Source organism: Sparus aurata, chromosome 17 (genome assembly GCF_900880675.1).
Source record: "Sparus aurata chromosome 17, fSpaAur1.1, whole genome shotgun sequence".
Taxonomy (NCBI): Eukaryota; Metazoa; Chordata; class Actinopteri; order Spariformes; family Sparidae; genus Sparus; species Sparus aurata.
Genome location: NC_044203.1, coordinates 14,322,191 through 14,350,017, shown reverse-complemented (window position 1 = coordinate 14,350,017; position 27,827 = coordinate 14,322,191). Strand labels below are relative to the sequence as shown.

The window sequence follows — 27,827 nt, the reverse complement described above, 5'->3', positions numbered from 1 at the left end:
ACAGATGTCTCATTTGCATGTCAGGATGTGGTTATTATGGACAGATTGAATATTTAACTGTCATGTATCATCACAGTAACAGCGTTACATACATTAGCAGCTGTAAACACTCATAAAAACATTATAAAATGGTTTGGTGCCGACCAGTATACTGAACATATGAGGATTAGCTAACATTTATAATCCTCAGAGAACGTTACAGACGTTGTTTTTGGTTCCTCTCTGTTTCCTGAATATATCCGTATGTGTGTGAATGTGTAAATGAGACACATTAACTTATAGCACTTTGTAGAAGGAGCTTTATAAAGTTCACTCCATTGACTCGTATTAGTTCACGGGGCGGATCTGCCTCCTCCAATATGGCGGCGACGTCGACGTACGGTCCAGCGCTCAATGAGGCGTCTATGTATATATGTCTATGGGCATGTAGCAGGCAAGGCTCTCCAAGTAGGCATTGACAGTAGAGCTCATTAGCATTTAAAGGTGCAGGCACAGAAACAGCCTGCTCTGAGTAGAGCTCACTTGAGCGACTTTTAGACAGCTGAAATTCAGGACCACGGATGGGTTTGGGGCAAGGCATATCGAATTAGGAGTTGTTGGACCTCTGACAGCTGTGTGAAATTGATGAAAAACAGTATAATATGGGACCTTTGAATGCTGCTGCCAATAAACTTATATTTGGCTTCCTGAGGCATTCTGGGAGCTGTTTCACCACCATCCACAATAAGTTTAAATTCTCAGCAGTGAGAAGCTCCTCCATTTGCTTTGTCTATTTCTGAGTAAGTATGTTGATTGTGTTTAAGTGAAGGCCTACTTTGTTTGGTCACTTTTCCACTGTTAACATAAGACTGGAATTAATGAGCGTTTGGTACGGCTCTACCCAAGTTAGAAGGGCAAGTTACGCTTGAGTTTTTCAAATTTTGTATTATTATTTTTTTAATGCTTAAAGCATCACAGGAGAAAAACTGTATCTGTTGATAAGAGAATAAAATATAGAGAACCAGCCTTTTAATTATTACAGAGCATCCTTTGAAAGAGTTCTGAAGATGATGTAAAATCATTTTTCTTTGCTCTTGTAACATTACACTTCAAAGTCGTTAACATGCGGGATTAAAAAATAAAGAAATAAACAGAAATCTGTCAAACGTGTTCAGAAAGCTAACATGAATATCTACTACTGAAGGGCCTTAATCTCTTGATGGGCATTTTTCTCAAGATGAATATAAACAAATGTTGTTAATAATTGATTAAGCACAAAAAAACGGAGACACTTAACGTGAATAACAGAACATCATCGACATACAAGGCTTTTTTTTTCCACATCTGACTGCAGAGATCCATGGGTTAATCTGTCTTTGATCATAATTAGTCATGCAGCAGAATGAGTGAGCAGCATTTAAGGCTGCGCAGTAGGCGGACAAATGCTTTTTATGGAATTATGGCTTGGATACACACACTCATTACATATATACCGACACACACTCACGAACATATCCATGGCCACTTTGCTCTCTCTTTTTCTTTCTCTTTCCCCATCTCCTCCCTCCATGTCTCCTCCGCAGCTCGACAACAGAAGGCGGCCTATGGAACAGAGCTCTGGGGCGGTAGCTCATTCCATCATTTCAAGATGAAACAAGTCTCATTTTTTTCTTTCCTCGCTCTTGTCGCCTTTCTCTCTCTTTTTCTGTCTCCATCTTACTCCACTACTTGAGTCTTTTCCCCTCTTTCTGTCCCCCTCTCTATTCGTTTCCTTTCTTTCATCTCCTGCACATTTATATAATATTTCTTCTCCTTCCACACTCTCTTTCCTCCTCCCTCCTCCTGTCTCCTCTGTCTGTGGGCCAGGTAATTCCCTCTGCATCCTCCTCTGGGCAAACATGGTGACCCACTGCTTTCTAATTACCCCTGCACTCTCCTATTCTTCCATCATTATTCTATTAGTATCTACTACATAATAATCATCAGGGTGGAAATTGGATGTAATAGCTTAGAGCAGAATGTGGTATGAACAAGGAAGTTGGAAACAATAAAATGGCACTGGTTTCCCAAAGTAATTCAGCGTCAAACAGATGGGCTAAATGGAAGAATTGGTAACGTTATTCACAAAAAGTGTCAGTAAGTTGTCTATGCTGTAGCTCTGAATCATCTCCTGATTTGCATTTATATGGTGACTGATGTGAAGGAGGGTACTTCATGATAAAGGAAAGGAGGGAGCGTTCCGCTGTCCTCACCACCATTGTTTTTGTTGAATGTTGAATGACACCCCTTTATTTACAGTACATATAGGCGGTCTTTAAAGTTAGCAGTAGTATATTCTGAGTGGAGCTCCAGTTGAGAAATCATTTCCACTTTCATGTGATATGTAATAAAACAAACTGAGGTCCAAAAGCAAAGGGTTAATGATCAGAGTCATGGTGAATATTATCTGACCTGTTGGTTGGCAATGATTTTTTAAGAGCTATGAATTACTTGGTCGCCCTTCATGAGCTGACCTGCGCTGCTGAATGAGTGAGTGAAGCTATATGGTCCAAAAATATAGGCGAATGTTAAAGCCTGCCTTTCTGGGCTTGGTGGTGCTGATAGAGTTAGTGACTGGTGTTCATTTAGACTCTTATTTGAGTACATGTCAAGTAAATGCATCTGATGATAAGATTTTCTTTTATATCGACTATTTCCTTCTTCCTTCTTCCAACTTTCCTGTCTTTAGTTCAATTTTTTTGGTTTGCCTTTTTGAAGTAGAGATAGAGGCCAACAAGAAATGGGGAGAGAGAAGGATATGACACGCAACATTCCCCGGCTGACATCAAACCGGAGACAGTGACGCTCCCTACCTTCACTGTTTTTTAAATGTTGTATTCTGGTATGAATTTCTCTGTGTAACACTTGAGAGAGTTGCAACAATGACTGTCATGATATTGCTGCAGCACTTGTCATATGTCAAAATAAGAAGATTATGAAGGAGAGAGTGAAACTTCTGGGAGTCTTAATAGGCAGTTCAAAACAGACCGGCATATAGGAAGCTAATTATTTTCTCTGTGTAGGGAGACATGCTGGATTGGCTAAATTGTATAGGAGGATAACCAAACACTGGATTGTTTCTCAGGGAGGTTGTTGTTATATGATGCAGGGATTTTGCTGTGCACACTTCTTTTCAAATAATTACAAGCTGCCACGAAAGACTGCCTGAAAATCATCCAAGTAGTCTCTCATGTCAGATATCTCTTTAACTCCACCTTGTGCTTAAGTAATGAAGTATTTTTTTTAATTGCCTCACAACTACAGATGCAAAACCACTGTATATATGAATGCAATGATCATCGCCCAAATAACTCACTGTATGACAAGCCGTTCTCATAAAAAAGCTATGCTACAACACTTGAGCCTATTCTCTCCGTGTACGAGAGGGCTCTCAAAGACCAAGACACGTCATCGGACACTAATGCAGGAGCAGGGTGTGTTCATTATTCTTAATGATCAGGTTGTGTCGGACGTCTCTTTCTCAATGGCGTCTCTGTTGCTGGACATCCATCTGCTGTGGTGCTGGGGGATGCAGCAGGGGTATCTAGTCAGCACTTTGCCCAGTGACTTCTTGAACTTTTCCCCTACAAATGCATAGATGACTGGGTTTACACAGCAGTGAGACAGTGCAATAATCTCAGCGTAGTGAATGGCAGAGCTGATTTTTTTTATAGCCTCGCAGTTGTTTAGGAGGTCGAACAGCTGCAGTGTCTGAAGGAAGACTGTGACATTGTAGGGGACCCAGCACACCACAAACACACACACTATAGAAAATATCAGCTTTACAGCTCTGTCCTTTTTGGAGTTTCTACACTTGTTCAGCACAACCAGGATTTTCACATAGCAGAAAATCATGATGGGGAGGCACAGAAAAAGGCCCACCGTGTTCTCACTGAAGTTTCGCAGCATCTTCCAAAAGTTCTCCGTGTCCTCTGGATAGAGTGGCTGACACTGGACGCTGTTATCATCCGGATCTATCTCCAAGGAGGCAAAGATCACCTGAGGGGCCGCGGCAATGACGGATATGACCCAGATAGTGACACTGGCTATAATTCCATAGTGAAGGGTCCGGGCTCGCATGGCTGCAACAGCGTGGACGATGGCCAGGTAGCGGTCCACGCTCATCAGGGTCACAAACACTGTCCCACTGTAGAAACCCAGCTGAACAGAGGAGCAGAGGGGGGAGCAGAGTCAGAGCAGGATGTGGTATACAGAGACAGGTGTCAGTCTTTACAGGGCGCAGTGAGATTCTTCATACAGCCACATTAAACGGAGAGCTGTTTCACCTGAGATCACTCGATCTCACCATGATTACTGAGAGAATATCTTCACTATTATCTTGCACTTAGCAAGAAATACAGATTATTAGCAATCATTTTATACTCTCCATCCTCGTATTTATGCAATGACATTTCAGATTTGTTAGGCAGTGAATGCACCAACCTAAACATGACTTTTCACACCGTATCAACCAAACCACAAAGGAAAACAAAGTCTGGATGTAGGAGGAAGAGGTTTTAATGAATAATAATTAATTTGCCTCTTTATGAATTCCGCTTCCAAGTATCATTCAGCTGTGAGTATTACATTATCAAAATATGAGTGATTTAATACTTTCTGGGTGTTCTACATAATAAAGATAATAAAAAAAACACCTGATAGACTCCTGTCATCAGTTTGCACAATGCAAGGTTCTGGGCATTGACGGCCCAGAGGGGCAGGGATGCAGCCAGTATGAGGTCAGACAGGGCCAGGTTGAGGAGGCATACGTCCGTCATAGTCTTCAGCTTTATGTGCCGGAGGAGAACCCAGAGAACTGTGGTGTTGCCTGTGGAATCAATTCAAATTGTTTCATTGCATTCTGGTTAATACCATAACATGAGCTGAGAGAGTTATACATGTTTCTTTTTCTCTTTAAAGATTCAAACCTTATTGAACATACCTAGAAGGCCTAACACAAATATCACATAGCAAAGAACCGTCATAAGCCTGGCTCCATCAGGCAGATCTGGACTGAGATCCATCTCACAGGCGGGCCCATAGTCGTACGTCTCCAAGTACATGGAGGAGTCGTTCTCTGATAGGTTCATGTCGCTGTGTGAGGATGAACAGAACATGCATGGTTTACAGGTGAACACAGTTTAGATTGATTTAGATTTAATGTTAATGGACATATTTGATTAGACACAATACAAAACCACACAAAGTACAAAATATCTAGAGTGAAAAGATAGAGTAAAAAAAAACATTGATGTTCTGTAGGGTTGACCAGTAGTGAGCACTAGTCAAAAATACTTCTACTTTCCATTTGATTTCATATCAGATACTATTTTTTTTATTACATGTGATAATTTAAGTTTAACAATACGAGTGAAAAGTTGAATCTCTGAAAACTGCATGTGAATTTTAGAAAATCTATTCTATTTCTACCGCTGACTTTAATGATAGCATGCACTCAACCTGCCGCAGAGGAGAGTCAGCACTCATATGGTCTTTAGGTCCTCAAGTAGTTCTTACAAAGATTTGAGGTGTGTTTGTGGTCATTATCCGACAATAGTAGGATATTAATAATCCAAATCTAAGCAAATGCAAACCATAATCTTAGTCCAACTGCTTCTATCTCAGACCGAAAACACTGTTTTCCCAAATGTGACAGAAATCTAAAATTTGGGGGCATTTTCAGCCACCATCACCCGTCTGGATTAATGGATTTAATGTTTATCTTTCTGAATACCACAAACCTTATACCAGTGTGACAATAATCACATTTATGTCAACTCTTTCAAAACCTCAAACAATCTCAAACTTTTCAACCTCACTATCAGCACAATAGCTTGCTTTGGCACCAATTCAGACCTTCGCAGACTGCAAAAGTCAAACTGATGACTCTGTGATAAATTGTACCTCCCCCTTTAGGTTGTTTTTTTTTTTTAGGTTGAGGGTTGGCACAGATCTGCTGCTACAGGTGTCATGAAACTGGCCAAGTGTGTCAAACGCAAAATTGAGGCAGTTGCGGGAGTTGTCATCTTGTGCAAATAAAAGTGTCTAAACTATAATGAGGGACTTATTAGTGAAACAGTGATTTGTGTGCCAGGCTTGAGGCTTTCCCTGTCTGTCTAGACTCAGAGATGAAGAAAGGATCTATCAGTGGTATGCTGTTGGATTTCTAGAATTGCAAGTAGTTTGCAAGAGTCTCCAAAGGATTCAGTTTTGATTAGACTTTGAAGTGAAAGTTGGGTGTAATCTGACTGAAATTATTGTTTTTAGTTCACTTTAAGCGGAATGCCATGACAATGTGGGTCAAAGGGAAGGGTTGAGGCGGTATTTTCGAGCCATCTGAGGAAACAGAAAAAAAGCAAATAAGAACATGGCTTCTAACGTTTGAGCAACAGGAGGAGTCCTGTATCTGGAGTGGATGCTGTTGATGCAGACTGACATCTGCGGTAGGAGGGACGAGGCAGGGCTCGTGGCGTAGAAGTCATGTAAGAAGTGGAGTTATTTGTGGGTTGCTGATCTGCTGGATGGAGTCGTAGGGAAGAAGCTAATGTCGCTCAGTTCAGCTTTGATCGTATGTGCTTTGATGACCATCACAAAATGGGCATAGGCAATGCAACAGGTCAGGTGACAATGTGAATGGGAAGGTTATGTTGCACTGGTCGAGAAGGTAGCAGAGACTGACCGGTAATTAACGTGGATCCAAGGGAGGTACAAGTGCTGAAGGTCAAGAGCTGCATACCATTTATGGAAGCTCCACAGCAATCAGCTAGACTTAGTTATTCACCAAGGCTAAAGGCTCCAAGGTGTTGATGACACGAATATATATGGCTCTCTACATGCCCTCTTTTTGTCACAACTTTCATGACTATTCCTGTGACTCTGCACAGGGATGGTCATCATGGTCCATCATTTGTGTGCATGTATTATTCAAACTTGTTTTGGTTGGCCAACACATGTCAAACCACACACACATTTCAGCACAGCTACAACATGTGTAATGGTGCACCTTGTGATGGCTTTTGTGTTGAATTGTTGTCAGTACATGGCAGTATATTTGAGTATCTGGTGAAGATTTAGTAGTGCACAGCGAAATAAACCTGCAGGTTGATTTAGCAGCCTACAGACAGTGTAGGTGGTTTACTCTTACTTTTTAGACTGAAGAAGTCTGTTTCTCAGATTGTGAGAAAGTTCAAACGCGATCAAATGATGTACTGAGCTGATACAGACACAGCAGAAGATGCTGTGAGCATGTCAGCATTGAAGAGTTGTCTCGACTTTAAATACTTCTTCTCAGTCGAAGATGATTTCGGATCAAGGTCTCTCAAATATGCTAAAGAAATATGATACACACTTGGGTTATTTTTTTATATAACTGACTTGTTTAGATTAAAGTTAAGCATAACTGAGGCCGTGGTTGCTTTGAGTGACAGCTAGCGTTGAGCTTTCTACCAGGCTCCACCTCAGCTTATTTCCGTCACTTGGCGGCGTTTGTGATGTTGGTGCCTGAAGGGGTCACTTTTTAAATGCAAATTTCATGGCAATAATATGGCTCGCTGTGCGGTTAATTGAGCTAAAAGCCCAGAACTGGGCGACAGACACCGGTGTTTTGGAACAACATGTGACCCTGTTCGCATTGACTGGCAGACAGCTGTGGCAGGTAGTGAGCTCTAGAGGAGACAGCCATGGGCAGAGCCCGGAGCTTTTGGGGGAATGAACACCCGGATTGAACGACAGCCCAGAGTGTATGTTTGAAGCTTTTGAGGGTATAGACTATTTATAATAAGTATTTACCACTCTTCACTCTTGCTTCTTAACCTCTGCAGCAGTAAAGGAAGAGCTGCCTAAATCCACTGTAATCCACTGTAATTCTCTATTATTTGACAGCTGAATGGAAGGGAACTTTGCTTCACTTCTTCACTAATTAACCCAAAGTCAGACTCACGCGAGTAACTCATATAAACACAAATGATCTCACAGTCAAATTCAGACGAATTACGTGAGGAAAATTTGCTTGGCTATCTTGGTAACCTTGGGCAAGTGGGGGTGTTTCATTAACGCCATTTGCCCTTTGGCTGGACCCACACTCTCAAATTCTTATTTTTTGACGAGTCAGAGTGAGGTGGAGTCTGGCACTCCACCATACCAGGACTTCACAAAACTATGGATAACGCCACAGCGGCTCTGTCCACTATTCTTTACTGCTTTGAGTGCTTTTCAATTAACCTTTAGTCTGTAACATGATGACAGCACTTCTGCTTTCTCTGCACACTCAAGAAATCGAGAACAGGAACATTTGAGTTATGCAATAATGATGGATAATCATCTCATAACTGTTGCCGTCCGTCAAGTGCTGTCACATTGAAAAAAAAAAAAAATTTAATGGTCGGCTATGGAAATGACTGATGACCCCGATATCATCAATCTCTTCTGGAAATCATTTGAACATAAATATGTTGGAGCGGGATGAAAATAGATTTCCTCTACCATGGACCCAAAGCAAGAAAAGAGTGTAAGATATGATATGACTGAACAAATACAGGACACATGACTAAAAAGGCATTTCACCTTTTCTGTTCTTCAATCCATCACTTCCAGCCCTATATGTTTGTAGTATGCTATACGAGTATTTCCACTCTGAGTGGGCTGCATCCAACTATTAGTGTGTTTGCGATGTTACAGGCTACAGAATAATCAGCGACAGACATGTTGGATTAATCACGTAAAAACATGCACTGTACATGTTAAAGTGGTAGAAAAACTAAGAATAAGTTTACCTGCTAGCGCTGCCAACAGGATAGCTGTTAGCAGTGTTCTTTGTGGATCCCGAGAGGCAGAGGTGGATGGCCAGATGAGCAAAAAATTATCAGCTGTGCCTCCAATCTGATCAGACACTGTAAACAAAAAAATACGAAATGGCTTGCAGACTTTCCACACCGGAAAGTGAGGGTGTGAGAAATGTGCATGCCCCCCTAACCCAGCTCTAGGTGAATTTGTGGGTTTTATGTGAGAAAATGTGGTTTGTTACTTCCTGAGAATTGCCTTGAAATGCTCATGTAAGAGCCAGTGTCTGCTGATACAAATAACAACAAGTCCACAGACTTTAAAAGCTGTAGAGCAACTCTTACTGGACCAGCAGGCACCCGGTGTATGATTAGTGATTACTGAGTCACCACCCACTGCTTGCTTTGGGATAGCTTTTGAAGCTTCAGGAAGTTTTACTTTTTTTTTTTTTTTTTTTTATGTATTGTACTCATTTAATAAACTAATTTATTTCCAAAGGTGGGTGAAATCACATTGACAAGTGAAACCTCCTTATCAGATATGATATAACTGAACAAATACAGGAAACATGACTAAAAAGGCATTTCACCTTTTCTGTTCTTCAATCCATCACTTCCAGCCCTATATGTTTGTAGTATGCCATACGAGTATTTCCACTCTGAGTCAGCTGCATCCAACTATTAGTGTGTTTGCGATGTTACAGGCTACAGAATAATCAGTGACAGACATGTTGGATTAATCACGTAAAAACATGCACTGTACATGTTAAAGTGGTAGAAAAACTAAGAATACGTTTACCTGCTAGTGCTGCCAACAGAATAGCTGTTAGCAGTGTTCTTTGTGGATCCCGAGAGGCAGAGGTGGACGGCCAGATGAACAAAAAATTATCAGCTGTGCCTCCAATCTGATCAGACACTGTAAACAAAAAAATACGAAATGGCTTGCAGACTTTCCACACCGGAAAGAGAGGGTGTGAGAAATGTGCATGACCCCTAACCCAGCTCTAGGTGTATTTGTGGGTTTTATATATGTGAGAAAATGTGGTTTGTTACTTCCTGAGAATTGCCTTGAAATGCTCATGTAAGAGCCAGTGTCTGCTGATACAAATAACAACAAGTCCACAGATTTTAAAAGCTGTAGAGCAACTCTTACTGGACCAGCAGGCACCCGGTGTATGATTAGTGATTACTGAGTCACCACCCACTGCTTGCTTTGCTAGCTTCAGGAAGTTTTTTTTTTTTTTTTGATGTATTGTACTCATTGTAATAAACTAATTCATTTCCAAAGGTGGGTGAAATCACAGACAAGTGAACCCTCCTTATCAGCATGTATGTTATAAATATACATGAATCTATAGTTCTAATCTGTTAACTATTGTTTTCTAGAGATGGCAGTCTGGACTAAGTGTTTCCACCCTCTCCTTTTAAGCACATTTTCCTTGTTCACATGGTCACATGCCATTCAGATATCAACCAGAGGTTGACAATCAAATTGTGGTTGTAATGACAGGCGGCACAGCGTGTGATAGTGGGTTGTGTGACGAAACAGTATGTGAATCTTTAATCCAGGAGTCTAGAGGTGTCATCTGGGTTGGCTCAACATCAACTTCCATTCACATCAGACACCTGACTTCCGTCACTGACATGGCCAAAAGTGCTCATTATATCACTAGCCTTACTGGTTTGTCAGGAAACGTTTATTTCTTGAACTTCAACAAAATATATACGTATAATATATTATCATCATATCTGACTTAAGTGAAGCTACATTTCTAACAGTGTACACGATTTTAAATCAAACTAAAAAGCTGTGGACTGTCACATGACTCCATTCATCTAACACTGAGCCCAGGTAGAACCCATGTATCGGAAACACTGGGCATAATTTCGGCAGCTACCAGTAACAGCTTTTAAGGTTGACTGTTACTGTACGAGTTGACATTGTGAATAAATCAACCCACCTTAAACTGAAATTAGAACCAGCCTGACCGTGATTGTTCGCTTGCCTGTATGCTTGATTGGAAAAGTTTGAATTCTGATTGTATCTATCTGGGAGAGTCTTGTAAAAGCCAAAGTATGGCAAACACTGTGTTCATGCCAGTGCTGACTGTAGTGGACGTGTTCTTACTCTGTGTGTTTTCTCTGTGCTGCGCTTTGTGAAAAACATTTGATCCTTGCCGACTTTCTTCATACCTGTCCTCCCTAAAGGAGGATTCCTTTCTATGACTCATTTTAGATAACTTTTCTTCCTGGTGAGGTTTTTCTATGTTTTCAATGAGTGCTGCAGGCATCATTTTCATATCCAACTGCTGTTCTCATTTACTGGTTTTAAATGAAAATGTTGGGTCTTTGAGAGGGAAATCTTAATGAATAAACTTAATTTGACTGAAGAATTATGAGGATTAATTTTGGAGGCCTCCCTTGCACTACATTCACTCTTTGAGTATTTTCTCCAAAGTGCCTCACAGTATGTCAAGTATATGAATATTAAATAGTTGAAGGTTGAACCTATAATACTGGTTAGATGTATGAAGGAACACAGTTATATAGCAGGTTTAGCTGTGCATCTGCACCCTGATTTGCTTGAATAAACCAGTTTATTATTTACTATAATGTCCACTTGTGGTGACTGTCACACAGGGAAATAGCTCGCCTGCAAAAGCATCAAATACCGGAGCTTCCTCATTATTTCCCTGACATTAGTTCAAATACAGGTGATGGAAATGACTTCCAGGTACTGAGAACAAATGCTACAGTAGACCTGCTTTGTTTTTTGCTGATATCAAAATGTAAACAGAACTCTCCCTGAGTCGAAGAGTTTGCACAGTTGGTAAAAGCCAAAAGCACAGATTTACATTTAGTATCGCCCTGTACCAGGCATCTTAACTGTGCTTTCAGAATCAGAGTCTGAGCTTTGTTCGTTCAATCTGGTGTGTCCTGAGTTAAACCATCTGCAGGCGGCCGTGTACATATAGTCGTTGTTGTTGCAATACTGTTTGTTTAACAGCAGTTACTCTTGCATTAGTTTTCAATCTTTAGAAAAAGCTTCTTTTTTTTTGGCTCACTGTTGATATGGCCACCGTAATGAACCTGTAAAGATTTTAATAGCAAAGTAGCAGTGTTGGTTTATATTCCAATATCAAATATGCATAGGCACAAAGCTAAGGTGAGCACTGCTGCAGCGAGCTCCTCATCCACACATGTGCCCGGTGTTTGTGCACAGTCTGAAGAGCACATCATAATTTTCATTAGCATTACAAAGGCATACATGCACAGGGGTCTCCTTCTGCCGAGCACCTCATGTAAGTCATTGCATAGCCTGCATCTTATGGCGCAGTTATTAGGCAGGCTGTGTTTTGAAAAGATGCAACACAATTTCAATACAAAAAGGTCAGGGGCAGGGGGCAGGGTAGGACTGTAGTGCTAGATTGTATTAAGGCAAATCATTAAAAATGTCATCATATAATTTGCCAGAGAACATTTGAAAATCAGAAGGAAAAGTTCCCAAGACACCTTTAAACACAACTTTCGTCACGTTGATTCTAATGATAGCTTCTCACCTTGCACATACACTGACAAAGTTTTGCTTGTTTTGCACACACTTGCAGCCAGGAGTACTTATAATATATGTGCATTCACTTTCTCTATGCAGACCAGCTGCCTGTAGGCATGAACACAGTGTCACGATACAGCTTTCTTGTGGCTTTTAGATCAATATTTGATTATATTCAGTTTATTTAAGAGTAATTAGCATTCGTAATACTTTACATAATCACATATTTGATCAAATTCAATTTTCCTCTTGTCGGTTTGAATGTTTCACAATGAAAACTGGGTTGAGTACTGTTGTAAAGGTCGAGTCTAAAATCGACTGAATGCAGAACAATAGCATTTACTCAGCCAGCACTGTGCATGTCTGATAATCACAAATTACTAGACACGAAATTATACTCTGATCTATATCACTGTACATTTCAATACCTTAGGATTAGTATATAATGGCCTGTTAGGAGCATCAGAAGAATCTTCATGGTGCAGTAATCAGATTTTCTTAGCCACAGCCATTTAAAATTGATATTGACTCCACTTAATCCTTTGTCATGGCTCCCCTCCACCTGACACGCTTCAGGATACTGGTAGAATAGGTTTGATGGAGACCTGCAAGCTGCAATTTGTTCAGTCAGTGCTGTCCATGCAAACAATGATCATAGGTGTATACAGGAGGAATTTGTCAGCAGCAGCAGCAGCAGCTGCAGCAGCAGCACTTATCCTATCTTACTGAATGTGTTACCAGGAGAAATTCTCAGGACAGACACCGTAAGCAACGAGGATGTTTGTGAGCAAACAAACACTCTGACTCCCACACACAAAGGCAAACACACTCACAGGATATATTTTTCATCATTCTGATCTTCTTATGTTGCTAATTATTTAATGCTGTCCTGATTGATTGAACTGACTGAATGTCCTGAAATTAAAATGTTAATGTTATATCTGAATCAGGAGTCAGAAAATTGATTTAGATTGCGACATTATTAACCTCAAAAACTATTGGAATGAATGGATGTATTAGATCCTATCAACCAGATAAAACAACTGATACAATATAATGTGATACTGGAAACAGTCGTTGATGCTTGGTAATAGTTTAAAGACTTTACCAATCAATATGTGACAACTCCTATTGTCTGTCTCAGAAATCTGGTGATACATCTTCAGGGATTCTCCCGATATAACAAATGTGGCACATCCTTAACAGGGCCATAGCGTCCTCTGTACTGAGGTCATTGATGCCATGTCCACAGTATTGTACCAAATGAGCTTGTGTTTTATAATTACAGACATGACGCACAGTTTCAGGAGTGAATATAATGTACAATAGATTAAAACTGACGGTTTTTCTTGTGTTTATTGGCACACAGGGAATTGAACTTGTGACTACTTGTAAAATCCTGGCTATAACTGTGATGCTAAAATGTTGAAATGCTTTCATCATCTTATGTGAGCAAGGGGAAAATGGACCTCCCAGATATGCCGAATTATAAAGATAATAACAGTTACTTCTTTAAATATGAATCAAGGATGGAAAGCGGCATGCAGATTGGAAAAAAATCCTCCTTCTGTTGTTTTCTGTGCCCTCAAATTTGCATGTTTGTATACAAGGGCATTTTAATACAAATGTTCACAACAAAAACAAGATGCAGCACTGACTCCTGCACCTACACAAAGAGAGCCAAGGAGAATACATTGAGCGCAGGAAAAAAAAAAGTTGAAAGAGGTGTTAAAAAGAAATGGGAGCTAGAGACGGAGGGACCGACAGGAAATGTGCACAGGAGAGAAACAGAAGAGCGGCAGAAAAGTGGGGAAGTGAGAGGCAGCCTGTGGGAGAAGAAGCACCATCAGAATTTCAAGGTGTTCTCGCGGCATTGCTCTCGCACCTTGACCTCTACTGTACCTGCCTGGGAATACCTCAAGGCCTGGCAGACACCGCTCAGGGCCGTAATCCACCTTTGAGCTGGGAGATAAAAAGCAAAAGACAAATCCAGCGGAAAATTTCACTCAGCGCTCCTTTTTGATTTCATTTGAAGCCACAGTGGAGCAGATGATAACACAGTTGTGTCCACTGTTGCCAGATAATGGACAGAAGTTTCCTCCCGTTACATTTTTTACTGCGGCACTTTCAAGAATGGAGGAGGGCTATGCTCATAAATGGACATTTTCCTCCCACTTCGACTGGTTGATAGGAGCGTTACACACATCTAGCAGCACGCAGAGGACACTCAGAGGACTATTAATAGCTTTATTTTTTTCCTCTGTGTGTTTGAGAGAAACTAGCACATATTCAGTGAACCGCTGTCTGAAACAGCCCCTCTCTACCTGAGCTGGCAGGAGCAGATGCTTCATTGTACACAGAGAATCAGTGAAATAAATCTCCTCTGTAAATAGCTCGCAGACTCCGAGAGACAGATTATTGCTTAGATCAAAGGAGGACCGTCTTCTGCGTGAAACAACAGCAGCTCAAATATGCTCGTTAGTCTCAGGCAGTTGAGCCGAACATACCTTTTGCTCAGTATAGTTTAGCAGGATAGATGAAGGCTTCGCATAGGCGCAGAGCAAACACGGAACATGACGGCATTCTGATGAAGTAAAACGGCAGACAAGGAGGCAATACTTGATGTAAATTTAAGCAGTTTCACTGCTGCTTGACTGCTAAAGCTCCTAAGTAGTGCAGCAGTCTCCGATGGGCAGACAAACATGTTGCTGCAACTGTGTAACAAATAAGAGCCAATTTAAAATTTAGAAAAGCACAATTAGGTTGTTGGAAGCCTCTAGCACCTGCTGTGGTTTACTATGGATCACTTTGATTCGAGTAGGTATACAAAATTAGGCATTTTCTGAAATAACTGCGGCAGTGATTTTGGGAGGGGATCATTACGAGAGGAAACATGCTTCTGGCAATCCTTTAATACATTTCCCTGCCTGTGCTCACATGGCAAGCTATCTCGCCAAACAAAACACATCGTGCCTGAAATTTGTCACCTGAATGGCAGTAGCTGTGGGACTTTGATGTTTAGACTGGTGAGGCAACGCACGCGCACACACACACATACACACACACACACACACACACACACACACTAATAAGCTAATAAACCGACCCAATCCACCATAACTGAGGCACATTCTGCTAACAATATTCTGATGAGTCGCTCCCTCTTATTGCGCCTATTTTTTGTACTAATACAAATACGCTGAAGTTCTGAATTAATGAAGCTCTGTGCTTTCTGGAACCCCAGAGAAAAGGTAAACAATGATGTTTCACCGACTTGATAATATAGGCCACAGTTTATCTGCGAAAAACAATTCATTTAGCAATTTTTCAAAATATATAATGGAGCTCATCTGACAGTCTAATTAGAATAATGCAGCCAAATGTCTATTCATTGCTTTAATGGCTCTCATTTACATGAGAGATTCTGGATGCCAGCACCGTGTGCGCCTCTGCAGCACGAAACTGAAGAAGCCAAACACTGGATGCTTTTTTATTTTTTATTTTTTGCAGTTAACCATCCGTCTTTCTCAGCTCGTTGTACGTGCTGCCCAGGGCTATAGAAGACTGAGATTAAGCAACACTTTAATAGTTGCAGATTTACACAGGCAAACACAGCAACATTTTGGAAGAATGGAGCTTGGGTTATTAGCTGAACAGTCGTTAACGGCATCTTATAAGACTCAGCATGTGTACATGTGTAGAGAAAAAGGAAAGAGTAAGTTGAAGGAAGAGAAGCACATCATGTTCCACCACGTCGCTGTGGCTTTTGAAATGACACAAAGTGGGGGGGCGGTTTGGCATAATGATGACCTCCAAGTGAGCACTTGTTAAGAATAATTGGAGTGAAGTGGACAGAGAGGCGCTGTGAGTTTTAATGATTCATCTACATGAGAGGCTCCAAACGAGCAGGTAGCAGCTCACACAAAAAGGCGTTGACATCAATTCCTGCTGGAGTCCTATATGTGCGAAGCACATATAGAATGTTGTTGGAGTAAGTTGTACACAGACCGTGGGAGCAACAGGTGTCATCATCAGCCTGATGCAATTAACCCACAGGTGTTTCATTAAGGGTGAAATAAATGATAGGATGTGACAATCAGTGTGACGCTAGGATGTAGAATTAAAGCTTCTTTGAAGATGATACTTTTGTTTTGTTTTGTTTTGGCTCAATATTACCCTTTTAAAAAAAGAAATCCTATTCGGCTCGACATTGCAGTCATAATTATTGAGCAAGGTAAATACGGTTTAGTGAGTTAGTAATATAATCTACAATTAAAACAGTAGATTAGAAATGTTCTCCATTGTCTATAGTTAATTAAAAGTGACTTAATTTTCCACCCAGTGCGTTTCCCCATTGACTGTCATTATAAGCCGTACATGTGTAGTTCGCTCTTCTCCATGTCAAAGAGGTAGGACACTCTTGGGGAGCAATTTTCTATCAGCCAAATGGCATTTAGCTGAATTACACACCGCCAGCCAATGGGTGGCAGCACAGAGTGCGCGGCTCATCGTGGAAGCTCTGAAGTGACAAACCAGAGATCAAGACAGAGGAAGACGATGTACTGTCTTGGCTAACTGCATGCAGGATTTCAGAAAAGTTTGACCCTTTAATCCTGGTTGCATAGTCAATTTACATTACTTTGACGTAAAGATGGACTATGATGACGTTTAAATGTCTCCGACGACCTCTGCAGTCTCATTTAGCTAAATATTAGCAGTCACCTTTTTTAAGACAAATAAAAGCTTTCTAATTCAAACATGAGGTATTTACTGACAAATTTTATGTTGGTCAACCTAACATCAGTAAATCTCATAAGCCTGTCTTCAGACCTTTTTCAGGCGATTAACTAAAAACCCATTTAAAAACCCGTTGACCTTTAGATGAGGGAACCGTAAGTCCTAATATAACTTGTTTCCTGGTTTGAGGACTCATTCATCTACTCTACCTTCGCTTCTCCTCTGACAATTAGTTTTGGAATGGCACATATTTTTATTCAATATCAAGCTAACAAGCTCATTGATTGCTTGCCAACTTTCAGTTAGCTGTGAGTTAATGGCTAATGGAACCACTAACACAGTTTACTAAAAAGATGTGTTTGTACCATTTGTCTCATTTCATTAGAATATTTTATCATTATTTATTTATTTATTTTTTGTGGAGCAGTCAGGTAAGCACAATAATCACAGCTGACGAGCTATGATAGGGTTTCCCCATTTTGAACTCCCAGTTTCCTCAAAGGTCAACACTGTCAGAAAATGAAAAATAATATATATGTCTTCAGTGCTGGTGTGTCCAAAACTTTACAGCTTTATAATGGTATAATGAAGCCCCATAATGTTTCAACACAGACATTTCCCCTAACATACAGCTTCAATTTTTCAAACAGTTTAAGTTCTAACTAATGGTCAATAAGTTATTTATACTGATGCTTTATAGATCTGTCATAGTCCATTAATATGAACAAATTATGGATTGCCAAGCTGAGAAAATCCTATTCTTTCAAAAACAAAAGAAAGAAAGAAAAAAGTTATGTTCAGTGAGAAATCCTAAAAAAGTTGCTACTGGATGGATTTTGTTCCAGATCTTTGTGAGCCTGTTCAGTCCAAAGGATTTTTCCAAATCTGGCAATGTAAGTGCTGCTTTTATTAATAGTTTACAACTAATCTTTAAAGTTTTACTAAATATTGATTAACCAATAATAAAGCCATAGATTACATCTTACAAACCCTTTATAAATAGTATCAAAGGTGGACCCTTAACATTCTTTATTAGTTGCATTTTTATTAGTCACAACTCCACTGAAGTCACTGCTCAGTCGATGTCCTGCCTCCAACTGTTGAGTGTTCACGGCGGCCCTTATACATTCGATCCATCAAGACAAGCCCTGCTGGCAGGGTGTCAGGCCCTGACCTGAGCAAACATGTGAGTACCGGTGCGTATCTCCATCGGTGTGACAGCACCATTCATGACAGCGCAACTCTATCTTCCAATAAGGAGCAATCAGCCCCTATCTCAATTCTGCCCGACTGTCTGTGGAGTCTCATCATTGTGTCAATGGACTGTGCTGCTCCCACATGATTACAGGTGTGACCTTAGCCATCTCTGCCCAAGTATGAGGCAGCTATCGACATTCCTCATCCAAACTATAATTGCATGATTCAGCAATGTCCTCAAGTGCAAACGCAGCGAGCTATGTGGCAATGAATATTTTTGGTGGCCTCCTCTGTGCGAGCACGATGGGCTCACAGCAGGGACAGTGTCATCACTGAACTAAGGCATTTGATTAAACCCAGACTACGTCCAATTTGAAATTGACTCTCTCACTTAAAGCACTTGAAACATTGACTTACAAACAACGTTTGGCCATCCAAGCGTCAAATTATTCTGGCTGAACAACAGAGATGAGAGACATTGTGAAATATTTGACACGTGCACAAAGGCATAAGTTGAGAGGATGTGATGAAATCCAGTGAAATCTAGCATGTAATCAGAGGCCAGCTTTTTAAAGCACATGTATGAAAACGACATTAGGTCAATATCCTTCAAGTGGTGCAGACCACATCTCATGGCTATGTTGTTGACATCTGGACATTCTGTTGCAGTGGGACTCATTAGTAATACAATTCAACAACTCTTAACTGATGCTTGCTGCACCCACGATGTGGGCACAGCTTAAAACATTTCCAGAACTCACAAATGTCTCAAACAGACAAACAAGATCAGACCTGATATAAACACAATAATATAAAATAATAAATAGATGCCTGGTCATTGCCTGCTGACCTACCACCTCCACACTCAAACAAAGCCTATCATACTTGACATTGCTTAAGGCGATGCAGTCAGAGGAATATTTCACGCTGGCGAAATTCACATATTTATGAGTTTTGAATAACATGAAGATGGAATTTTTTCCTTACATGAAGTATGTGAATTATTGAGAATCATTATCCTGGCAGTGATTGTTCTCCTGTCATGAATGGCAAGTTTGTGCTTATGGGTATGTGCACCCCAACCTTTCACATGGAAATTACAGCCTAGCTTTAGTTAGCTGCAAGAAGTTGCATGAAATGCAATGAAAGTTATGCCAAATATCACAAGGTCTTTATTGTTCACTGAGCTCCTGTATGTTGCGCTATATCACGACAATGCCCTGACGACAGTAAGCTGCTACAGCATTAAGAGCAACAACGGCAGCTGACAAATCTTTCATCCAACACTCAGCATCTCCACACAACCAAAGAAAAACAAACTTGTTTAAAGACATTGTTAACCAAAAGCCATGAGATTACCGGCGACAGCTCTTTTATAGCACAATATGCTAATATATTGCTGTGGAATAGGATGAGTGAAAGGTAGGGAACAAGCCCAGTGCTGCTGGTGTCTTGCAATGATCAAAGCATTACACAGACAGGGAGCAGCACTCCCCTGTGGGCCCAGTAAATTCACCATTACGGGTCGTGCATATACAATCAATCCAAGCCTTTCTCAGTTGGAGCCTTTTATCAGCATTCATGGGACAAATGTCTGTGCACCCAGGCCCAGGCTGAGTCTGATGAATGTCCTGTGCATTATAAGAGAGCATTCTCACGATAAAGCAATAAGAGCCGTTGCTCCACATTTGTGAAAAGCAATTAGCTGGTGCTCCGAAACAGGATAGTCATTACACATAAGAGATACAACCAAGCTTGTCAGCGGCTGTGGTGGGACCAGACTCTAATCATGGTGTCACTCAGAATGACACTACAGTACGTTTTGGATGGTACCTGAGGTGCCCACTAAGACTCAGGCGGCCCCAGTTGCTACTGACGACCAGACGACTGAGGATTATCTTTGGAGAAGAAGGAACAGTATTGGGCAGACTGGGCGGAATTTTAATAACTAAATTACAAGTGACAATTATTTGTGAAAATGAGCAACGATAGAATACCTACGAATAATGCAGCGACTGAAAGCGAGTGTAAATAGGTGGAAGAAAACAAGATTCAAGTTTTGAAAAAAGGGGGCATAGTTTTGGAGAAACAGCTGCAGGGCGCAGAGTGTGTGTGAAAGGAGCTGAGGCTGAATTAATTATAGGACTACTACAGATTTTTTGTCATTCAGTTGAAGTTGAAGAGTAGTGTGGTATTTGTCTCTATTTGTGGTAAGAGATGGTTACAGAGCGGAGGTCTGCTCTGCCCCCCGCTCCCCGCCCCAAAAAAAGAAAGTCAAAGGGAGCTTCAGTGAGTACTCTGTTACACAAAAAGTACAATTTCACAATGAGCAACAAATGGGAGGTATCTGTCGTCATCATCTGTGACCGAGTGGTGAAGAACATTTTATCACTCCAGAGCAGTGTGTATTCATTATCACACAGGAAATCAATGTTACACAGCAAGTAGGGTATGATTATTCGGTGTTGGACAACAGAAGGAAGTGAAAAGATTGATTGAGTATGCAGTGCCACTATTTCAAGATCTAAGTCGTCAACAGAGCCTGCCAGTCTACTCAGCCGTGGTTTTGATTGACTGTGGACACATTTATTCACGTACTGTACTTAAGTGCAGATTTGAAGTACCAGTACTTACTTGAGTCTTTTTCTTTTGTTCTCTTTGTGTGATTTGGTGCCTCCTACAGTTTTAAAACTTGTATCCTGAAGTAAACATGTAGGTAATGCTGCGATGTATGCCAAGACACTCGGTTACATTGCTGGCAGCTTTGAGACTAAACATAACTAAGTTACATACACGTGGCGACAAAGACATCATCAGATGCCTGTTTGATAGACATCGCTATAACAAACTATAACAAACCAGGCTACCAATCAATTCATAGAGAGAATAACCAGCTGATAAGCTCATAATGAAAATAAGTAGGTGAGGTCCTAAATGAGCTCCACCCTAACTCTAAGGGGCAGCTGAGGCTCAGGGGTAGAGCCAGCGTCTTGTTACCAGAAGGTCACTGATTCAGTTCCCTTGGTCTGCATTTCAAAGTGTCCTTGTATTGGGCAAGGTAACCCCAAACTGCTACTGATGTGCTGGTTGGCGCCTTGCATGGCAGCCACCGCCACCAGTGTATGTATGAATTACTGTAAGATGCTTGGGACAAAAGCTTCTGCTAAATGCCCTCAATGTATTTTGAATGTCAGCAACTACAAAAGTAATTATTTACGTAAGTGCGTTTTCCAAATTCCATTCACATACTCTTATTTGTACCTGAATACAGTGGTTTTAAAGTGTGGTATTTGTGAGATTACTCATATAAATACAGTGATTAGTTAAGTGAATTCCTTCACCACTGTTGCTCACCATAAAAGAAGCAAAACAAAGGAGAAAATATCTGAAATGAAAGCCCCAGGGAGGTGTCTGGATTATTGATTTGGAGGAGAAAAGATACAGCAACACATAATTACAAGTCACGGAGTACACTTTCATACCTTGGCCTTTATGTTGCTGCCCACTCGTCTTGAAATTGTGCTCATCCCTGAGTTCATGCTCTTGTTTGCCAGTCCCAGCCTGTATTGCAGTGTCCCTGATGGTGCAGTGCTGCACAGTGCCAAAGAACATTTGAAAGGAAGAAGAAAGTAAAGGAACCAAACAGAAGTATGCCTGACCCGGGTTAACCTTTTGTGTGCGAGTGAAATCTAAGTTACTTCTTCAGGAGGAGCCGGGTGCCCTACTGAGTTTTGTTACGATTCATCTGTAGAATTTGTTTGTCATTGCTGTGGGAAGGATTTGTGACATTTTATAGTGACACTGTCTGTCAGGACTTTAATTGCAGATGCAAAATGCCAGACAGAGAGAAACTGAGAGCTCTGACATTCACTGCACACGGGCAGACTGACTATCTGAATATGCACATCAGGAGCACAGTAACCCAAATTTGTTGTTGTTTTTAGCGCGCGCGCGCGCACACGCGCGCGCACACACACACACACACACACACACACACACACACACACACACACACACACACACACACACACACACACACACACACACACACACACACACACACACACACACACACACTCAACATGCAACATGCAACACATGAGCAGCACTCTCATGTGAGTGTCATTACCAGTAAGACCTGGAGCCCAACCTTTTTTATTATGCAAAAATTGAATAAAATATTTAAAAAAGCAAGTGAAGGTTAATGTGCTCTGCTCTGAGTGTTTACCCAACAGGGCACAGAGGCACCACTTCTGCTCTTTTCACTTGGCCATTTGGGCAGATGGGACAGCGGAGAACGCGCAAATCTCACAGCGTGAGCATGAGATCATGACGGATGGGTGGATGCACAAAACCATTCATGAAGAATGGCACACGAGGTACTTCTCAGGATGCCACTTGTTGCTTCTGCTGCGACACAACGAAAGGCTGCTCAAAGTGAACAAAAAACAAAGATCCACACATGAGAATCAGAAGGACAGATTTACCAGTTGATTCCAGGAAGATCTTAAACCCTTCCTCCATCTTTTTAGAGTGTCCAAAGGTTAACTGCGTTCTCCAGAGATGATGGCGAGATGAGGGACAGACAGACAGACTTTAATTGCACCTTTTTGTATCCCCACCTGAATAAAATTAAAACCCATCACTTGTTAAAGTATGCAAGACTTCAGCTTTGACATCAAACAAATGCAAAAGAATACCACCTTTTCTTAATAATTTGCCCTTCCTAAGGTCAAAGTCAGCATGCAACAATGATCTTTTGTGGTAAAAACGCAGAACAAATTATCTCAGTGCCCAAATTTTAATTGGCTGGTGGCATACTAAAGCTTCAGGGTGCCGCACAGGCCCTGACTACACAAAGTAAAAGGTGTGGGCAGAAGGGATAATCGCTCCTGCCCACAGCTAACATTTAACAAAAAAAGTCGTTTGAAACAAAACACAGACAAGGACAGGACCTGATATAAAAAGCCAGGAGACAAGATTAAAAAAAAAAATACTGCTGTGCTCTTATTTCCCTATGATTCTCAAACCTGTGATGACATACAGCTGTTCAGAGATGTGACCATGATGAAATCAAGCTGGGATTATGGCTGATTTATCTGTTTTGTTTGCAACTGAATAATTTCTCCATACGGTTCAATCTCTCTTTGCCGCGTTCAATATAACTATATGGAAAACATTATTGTGACTGGACATTGCCTTGGATGGAGAACCGCATAACCTGCTTGGTGATGATCTCTAATTATGTTTTTTGATGCTATGAAGAGGAATCATTTTAATCAACAGTCAAAAACCACAAAGGCCTCATCTGCGGTGCCTCCAAACCGTTAAGAATGGTTGAAGGCTGATAATCAGAGTTTCTTCAGTCATAAGTCACCTTAAGAAAAAATGCTTCAAATTTCAATTCATAAAGTAACATCCCTCCCAAGGGCATGTTGCCCACAATGGCCCTTTGAGCCTCTTTGACATTAAGCGGCATATTCTATTGTCTTGGGTTTTTACTTGTGTCCCTGAGAGTGTCTGCACAGAACTGTTGAGAATAGGTTGACTTTGCAGAATGAACCTTGTTCTCCATGAAAGATTCATGAGGAGAAAAAACCCCCACTACATTTGGGATTGAAAAAAGACTAGAAAGAAACACATATACACACACACCTTTGAAACCACTCTTACATTTCATCATCTGTCCAGGATTTGTTTTGTGCATTTCATTTTCACTTTCCACAAAATAGCAAGAGAGCAGAGACTGATGAATGATGGTGAAAAACAAAAAAATCAGACAGTGAGGGGATGATAATTCCTTGCCATGTTGGATAATTACTGAGTAACTGCGGTCATTTTGTGTGAATAATGCAAAGCAGAGCTCATCAGTGCTTTTTTTCCCCCCAGCTGAAAAACCTCTGCTCTGTCCAATATACCTGGACTGATAGGAACAGTGGATCTCTATTATCCTGAGTATCTATTTCTCTGAGGAGCTATTACAGTCGTTAGCCTTATCTTATCTTTAAACAAGGGGAACTAAACTGCACTCCCTCCAGCCCTATTCAACCTGAGAGGAGGAAGCTTCAGCTCTGTGCTGAGGCGACTTCAGTCACCAGAGACGGGGCCAGTGTCAGTAAGCCTGGGGCACCTGGCTTGTCAGGCCCGCTGTTGCTGGAGAAAAAGTGAGGCCTTTTTGTTTTTTTTCAGTTTAGTGGATCGGGGCTGAGTCATAATGGTCCGTGCAGTGAAGGGATTACATGGGAACATAGGGCTTAGCCACGTCTTTCTCGAGGAATAATGAAATGTATCCACCTACCGGCCTAATTACCACCAACTCCGGCTGCAGGAGTCACACATCCTGTAGCAGTCCACCAGTGTGAATCATGTCCAATTTCTGTCGCATAATATTTGTCAGTTTACTCATGCATGCATCCATTTCAACAGTGCTCCAGCAACTTACAGTGTTTGTTTGGTAAAACATAATTTTCTTTATATAAATGTGTATTCTCCGCGGGCACAGGCTGAAACTTCTCAAATGGTGCCTCTTGGAGTATATTTTCTCGGACTTAATAAAACTCCTCTGCCACAGATGACACTATTAGCCATTTTCACAGGCTCTGTAGAGCCCCCTCTATCCAGTAAACTGAATTGATGTGTGAAATCAGGGGAGAGCCCCTTTAAAGCAATGTGATCGATGATTTTGGCCACATAGAAACAGCGAAACAAGCTGTAAGGAAAACTTTGACAGTATTCCCATAAAGTTCCTATATTCTAGAAAAGTAAGATGTCTATGCCTTTTTTGATTATAAAGCAGGTAGGTGCTATTTAATAAGTGTGAAAATATGAAAATGCTCAATCCACAGAGAAATGCCATCGCTCATATTCAGAAACTGTGCCTTCAGAAGAGCCATCAGGACTACCATGAAGTTGTGATGTCCACCGCCCTCAGCCAGAGTCTCAACACGGTCTTGTTTGGCAAAACACTGGCAGAGCTGATGCAGAAAGAGGTGAAAATGAGCATCATTTTGGACTTTTATGTGGGGGTTTTTTGAAGGATATTTTTTAGAAAACATTTGCTTACTTACACATTCAGCAGATGTAGACCATCATCAGGATTTATTTGGAGTCATGCCTCTGGCTACCTGAGTAATGAAAGTCCAAAATGTTTTGGTCTCCACCACCTCCTGAGGGGAAATATCTTTGCTCCACCATGTTCACCGGCTAACTGGACTCTCTGCCTGAGAAACAGTTTTTCAGGAAGGTGCCAATTCATGGGTACTTTATAATGATTTACACCTTTTAAGTCGAGCAGTGACTTTGACTCACTGTGCGTCCACACTTTCTACTTTATTCAACATAATCTCACTTAAATCTCTCCCAACAAACAACACTTTGGCAGAGTGGAACGTTACGCATGGAGAGAGCAACCTTTCAACTGTTCTAATGACACTGTCATTAAGTGCAAATAGGAGCCAAATGAAATCAAACTGAATAAAAACACATTCAAGAAGCAACACACACACACAAGAATCCCAAGGTCTAGATGTTATCAAGCTGGAGGTAGTTACAGCCAGTTAAACTCTCATGTTCACTCACTCCTCTCCCTCCCTCAGCACCTTGGCAGGGCAAGATAGAACAGTGCCACAGGCTGTGAAAAACCCTTAGGCCATCTTCTGTAGCCCTGTCAGAGGTGGCACTTGTGACTAGTTAATCCAAAGTAATGGGACGTTAGGGGCCTTAAATGTGGTGGAAAATTGAGGTATTTGAGAGTGTTAAAGAGCGATCTCAGTTACCAGCAGGAAGAGCCAGGGACTTCTTCTTTGTAGCAGCATTGTCACACTAGTATGGGGCAAAATCCAAGCAGTAATCGTGGATTTGAGGGCTCGCCAATTAATTCTATTCCCCCTTCAACATTTGCAGCAAGTGGGATGTTCATTTGAATAATCCTAAATCAATGCTGTTAAAATTTCTCCAAAGAAATCCTCATTTTGTCTGACTCATCATCTGGACCAGTAAATGCATTTTGTGTTGGTGTGGAAATGGCACACAGCTATACATTTGGCCACGCACTCATCCTGCGAGGCTGCTTGTACGCCACCTTCTTCATCTTCGCTTTGAGCCAAGCATTAGCAACGCGTTCAACTACTAAATGAATTCCCTGATCATAGCGGTGTGTGCAGCTGAATCACATTGCTACAATCAGGACTTACTCCTGCACTCTGACACACACTCATACATTCGCCCACATGCCAACAAACATTCAGGAGCGGCTGATTTGATGGACAAACATCAAAGAGGCGACGAGGAAATGTAAATGGCGGGGCAGCAGCAGCTTGAGCTGTGCCACAAGGTGAGGGACATAGTGAGACTAATGAAATGGGACTTGCTAAATGTGTGCTAAACCACCAGCAGGATGTGGAGCAAGAGGGCTTCAAAGCGCGGGTGGGGGGTGTTGAGAAGTGGTGGCTCTAATCCAGACTGACACTGTGTGAACAACAGTAACTAAACCACACATCAATATGGAGCCCAATGACTTACTTCAGAAGATGATCTTATCCTTTGAGACAGGCTGACATACACAGACTGATTAGACCTGAGATTTTAATATCTTAAAAGGTCTACTGTGTAGGATTCATGGTGGTATATTGATCGAAAAGGAAGGTTACAATCATAATATCTGATTTCATTAGTGTATAATGACCTCAAACTGAGAATCGTAAGAAGAGGTGTTTACGTTACCTTAGAGTGAGCCTTTAATATCTACAGAGGGGTTGCGTCCGAAAATCCATACTATACACTACATACTCAATATGTGTACTATCGTTCAACATACTTTTGAGTGAATAACAGCAGTATGCAACTTTTCAGACACACTGCTTAGCGCGGAAGTGACGCAATTCCCGAGAGCCTGTTGCCGGTTGGATTGGAGATGCGTAACCGTGGTGACCCATGTCAACCTTACCTCTACTGGCAATCTGCAATAATACTTGTGTAAAACATGTTTTATGTGGCTTTTACTTAAGTATAAGGTTTCACTTATGATGACGCACTGTTGTGGTTGTAATGTTAACTGAGTTAACTAAGGAGCTAATGTTAATTAAACGGCTACCGTTAGAAACTTAAATTGAAGCGTTGTATCAGAGCGTTGTTGCAGAGCTGCATTTGTGGCTGTCCGCCATTGTCTGTTGTGTTGTTGTTGTCGTCACCGCTGCATTGCTTTGTGGGATATTTATGCCGGCATAGTGTCCAGTGCTTGCATACTGTAATATTTACCGTAAATAGTATGCACCTCACGTACTATTAGGTTCATACTAAGGTTTGGGACATACTAAAAAATCTCACATACTGTTTTAGCATACTCAATAGCATGTTAGTATGGAATTTCGGACACAGCCAGGGAGTAAGTCCAGGTTGCACCGCCATTTTCCTACAGTAGCCCAGAATGGACAAACCAAACACTGGCTCCAGAGAGGGCCCTTTTATGTTTTTGTGTGTTTTCTCACTCTTGGAAGAGAAAGGCAAGGTGAGGGGTACTCACTTGGTTGCAATCTGCTAAATCCTAC

General features: G+C 41.2%; 1 protein-coding gene across 3 annotated transcripts in view; it reads right to left on the bottom strand.

Annotated features, from left to right (window-relative positions):
• Positions 1-1,009: 1,009 nt before the first annotated feature.
• LOC115566882 (C-C chemokine receptor type 2-like) overlaps positions 1,010-27,827 on the bottom strand; it is a 41,548-nt gene continuing 14,730 nt past the window's right edge. Inside the window, exons 2-7 of one of the 3 annotated variants that reach the window (XM_030392932.1) lie at positions 14,251-14,310; positions 9,595-9,711; positions 8,790-8,906; positions 4,961-5,112; positions 4,674-4,846; positions 1,010-4,179 (exon numbers count right to left, since the gene is read on the bottom strand). In XM_030392932.1, the coding sequence (XP_030248792.1) occupies positions 3,475-4,179; positions 4,674-4,846; positions 4,961-5,108 (1,026 nt within the window). In that variant the 5' untranslated portion in view covers positions 5,109-5,112; positions 8,790-8,906; positions 9,595-9,711; positions 14,251-14,310 and the 3' untranslated portion in view covers positions 1,010-3,474. The remainder of the gene's footprint in view (positions 4,180-4,673; positions 4,847-4,960; positions 5,113-8,789; positions 8,907-9,594; positions 9,712-14,250; positions 14,311-27,827) is intronic. The other 2 variants (XM_030392931.1, XM_030392933.1) reach the window with 2 other exon arrangements.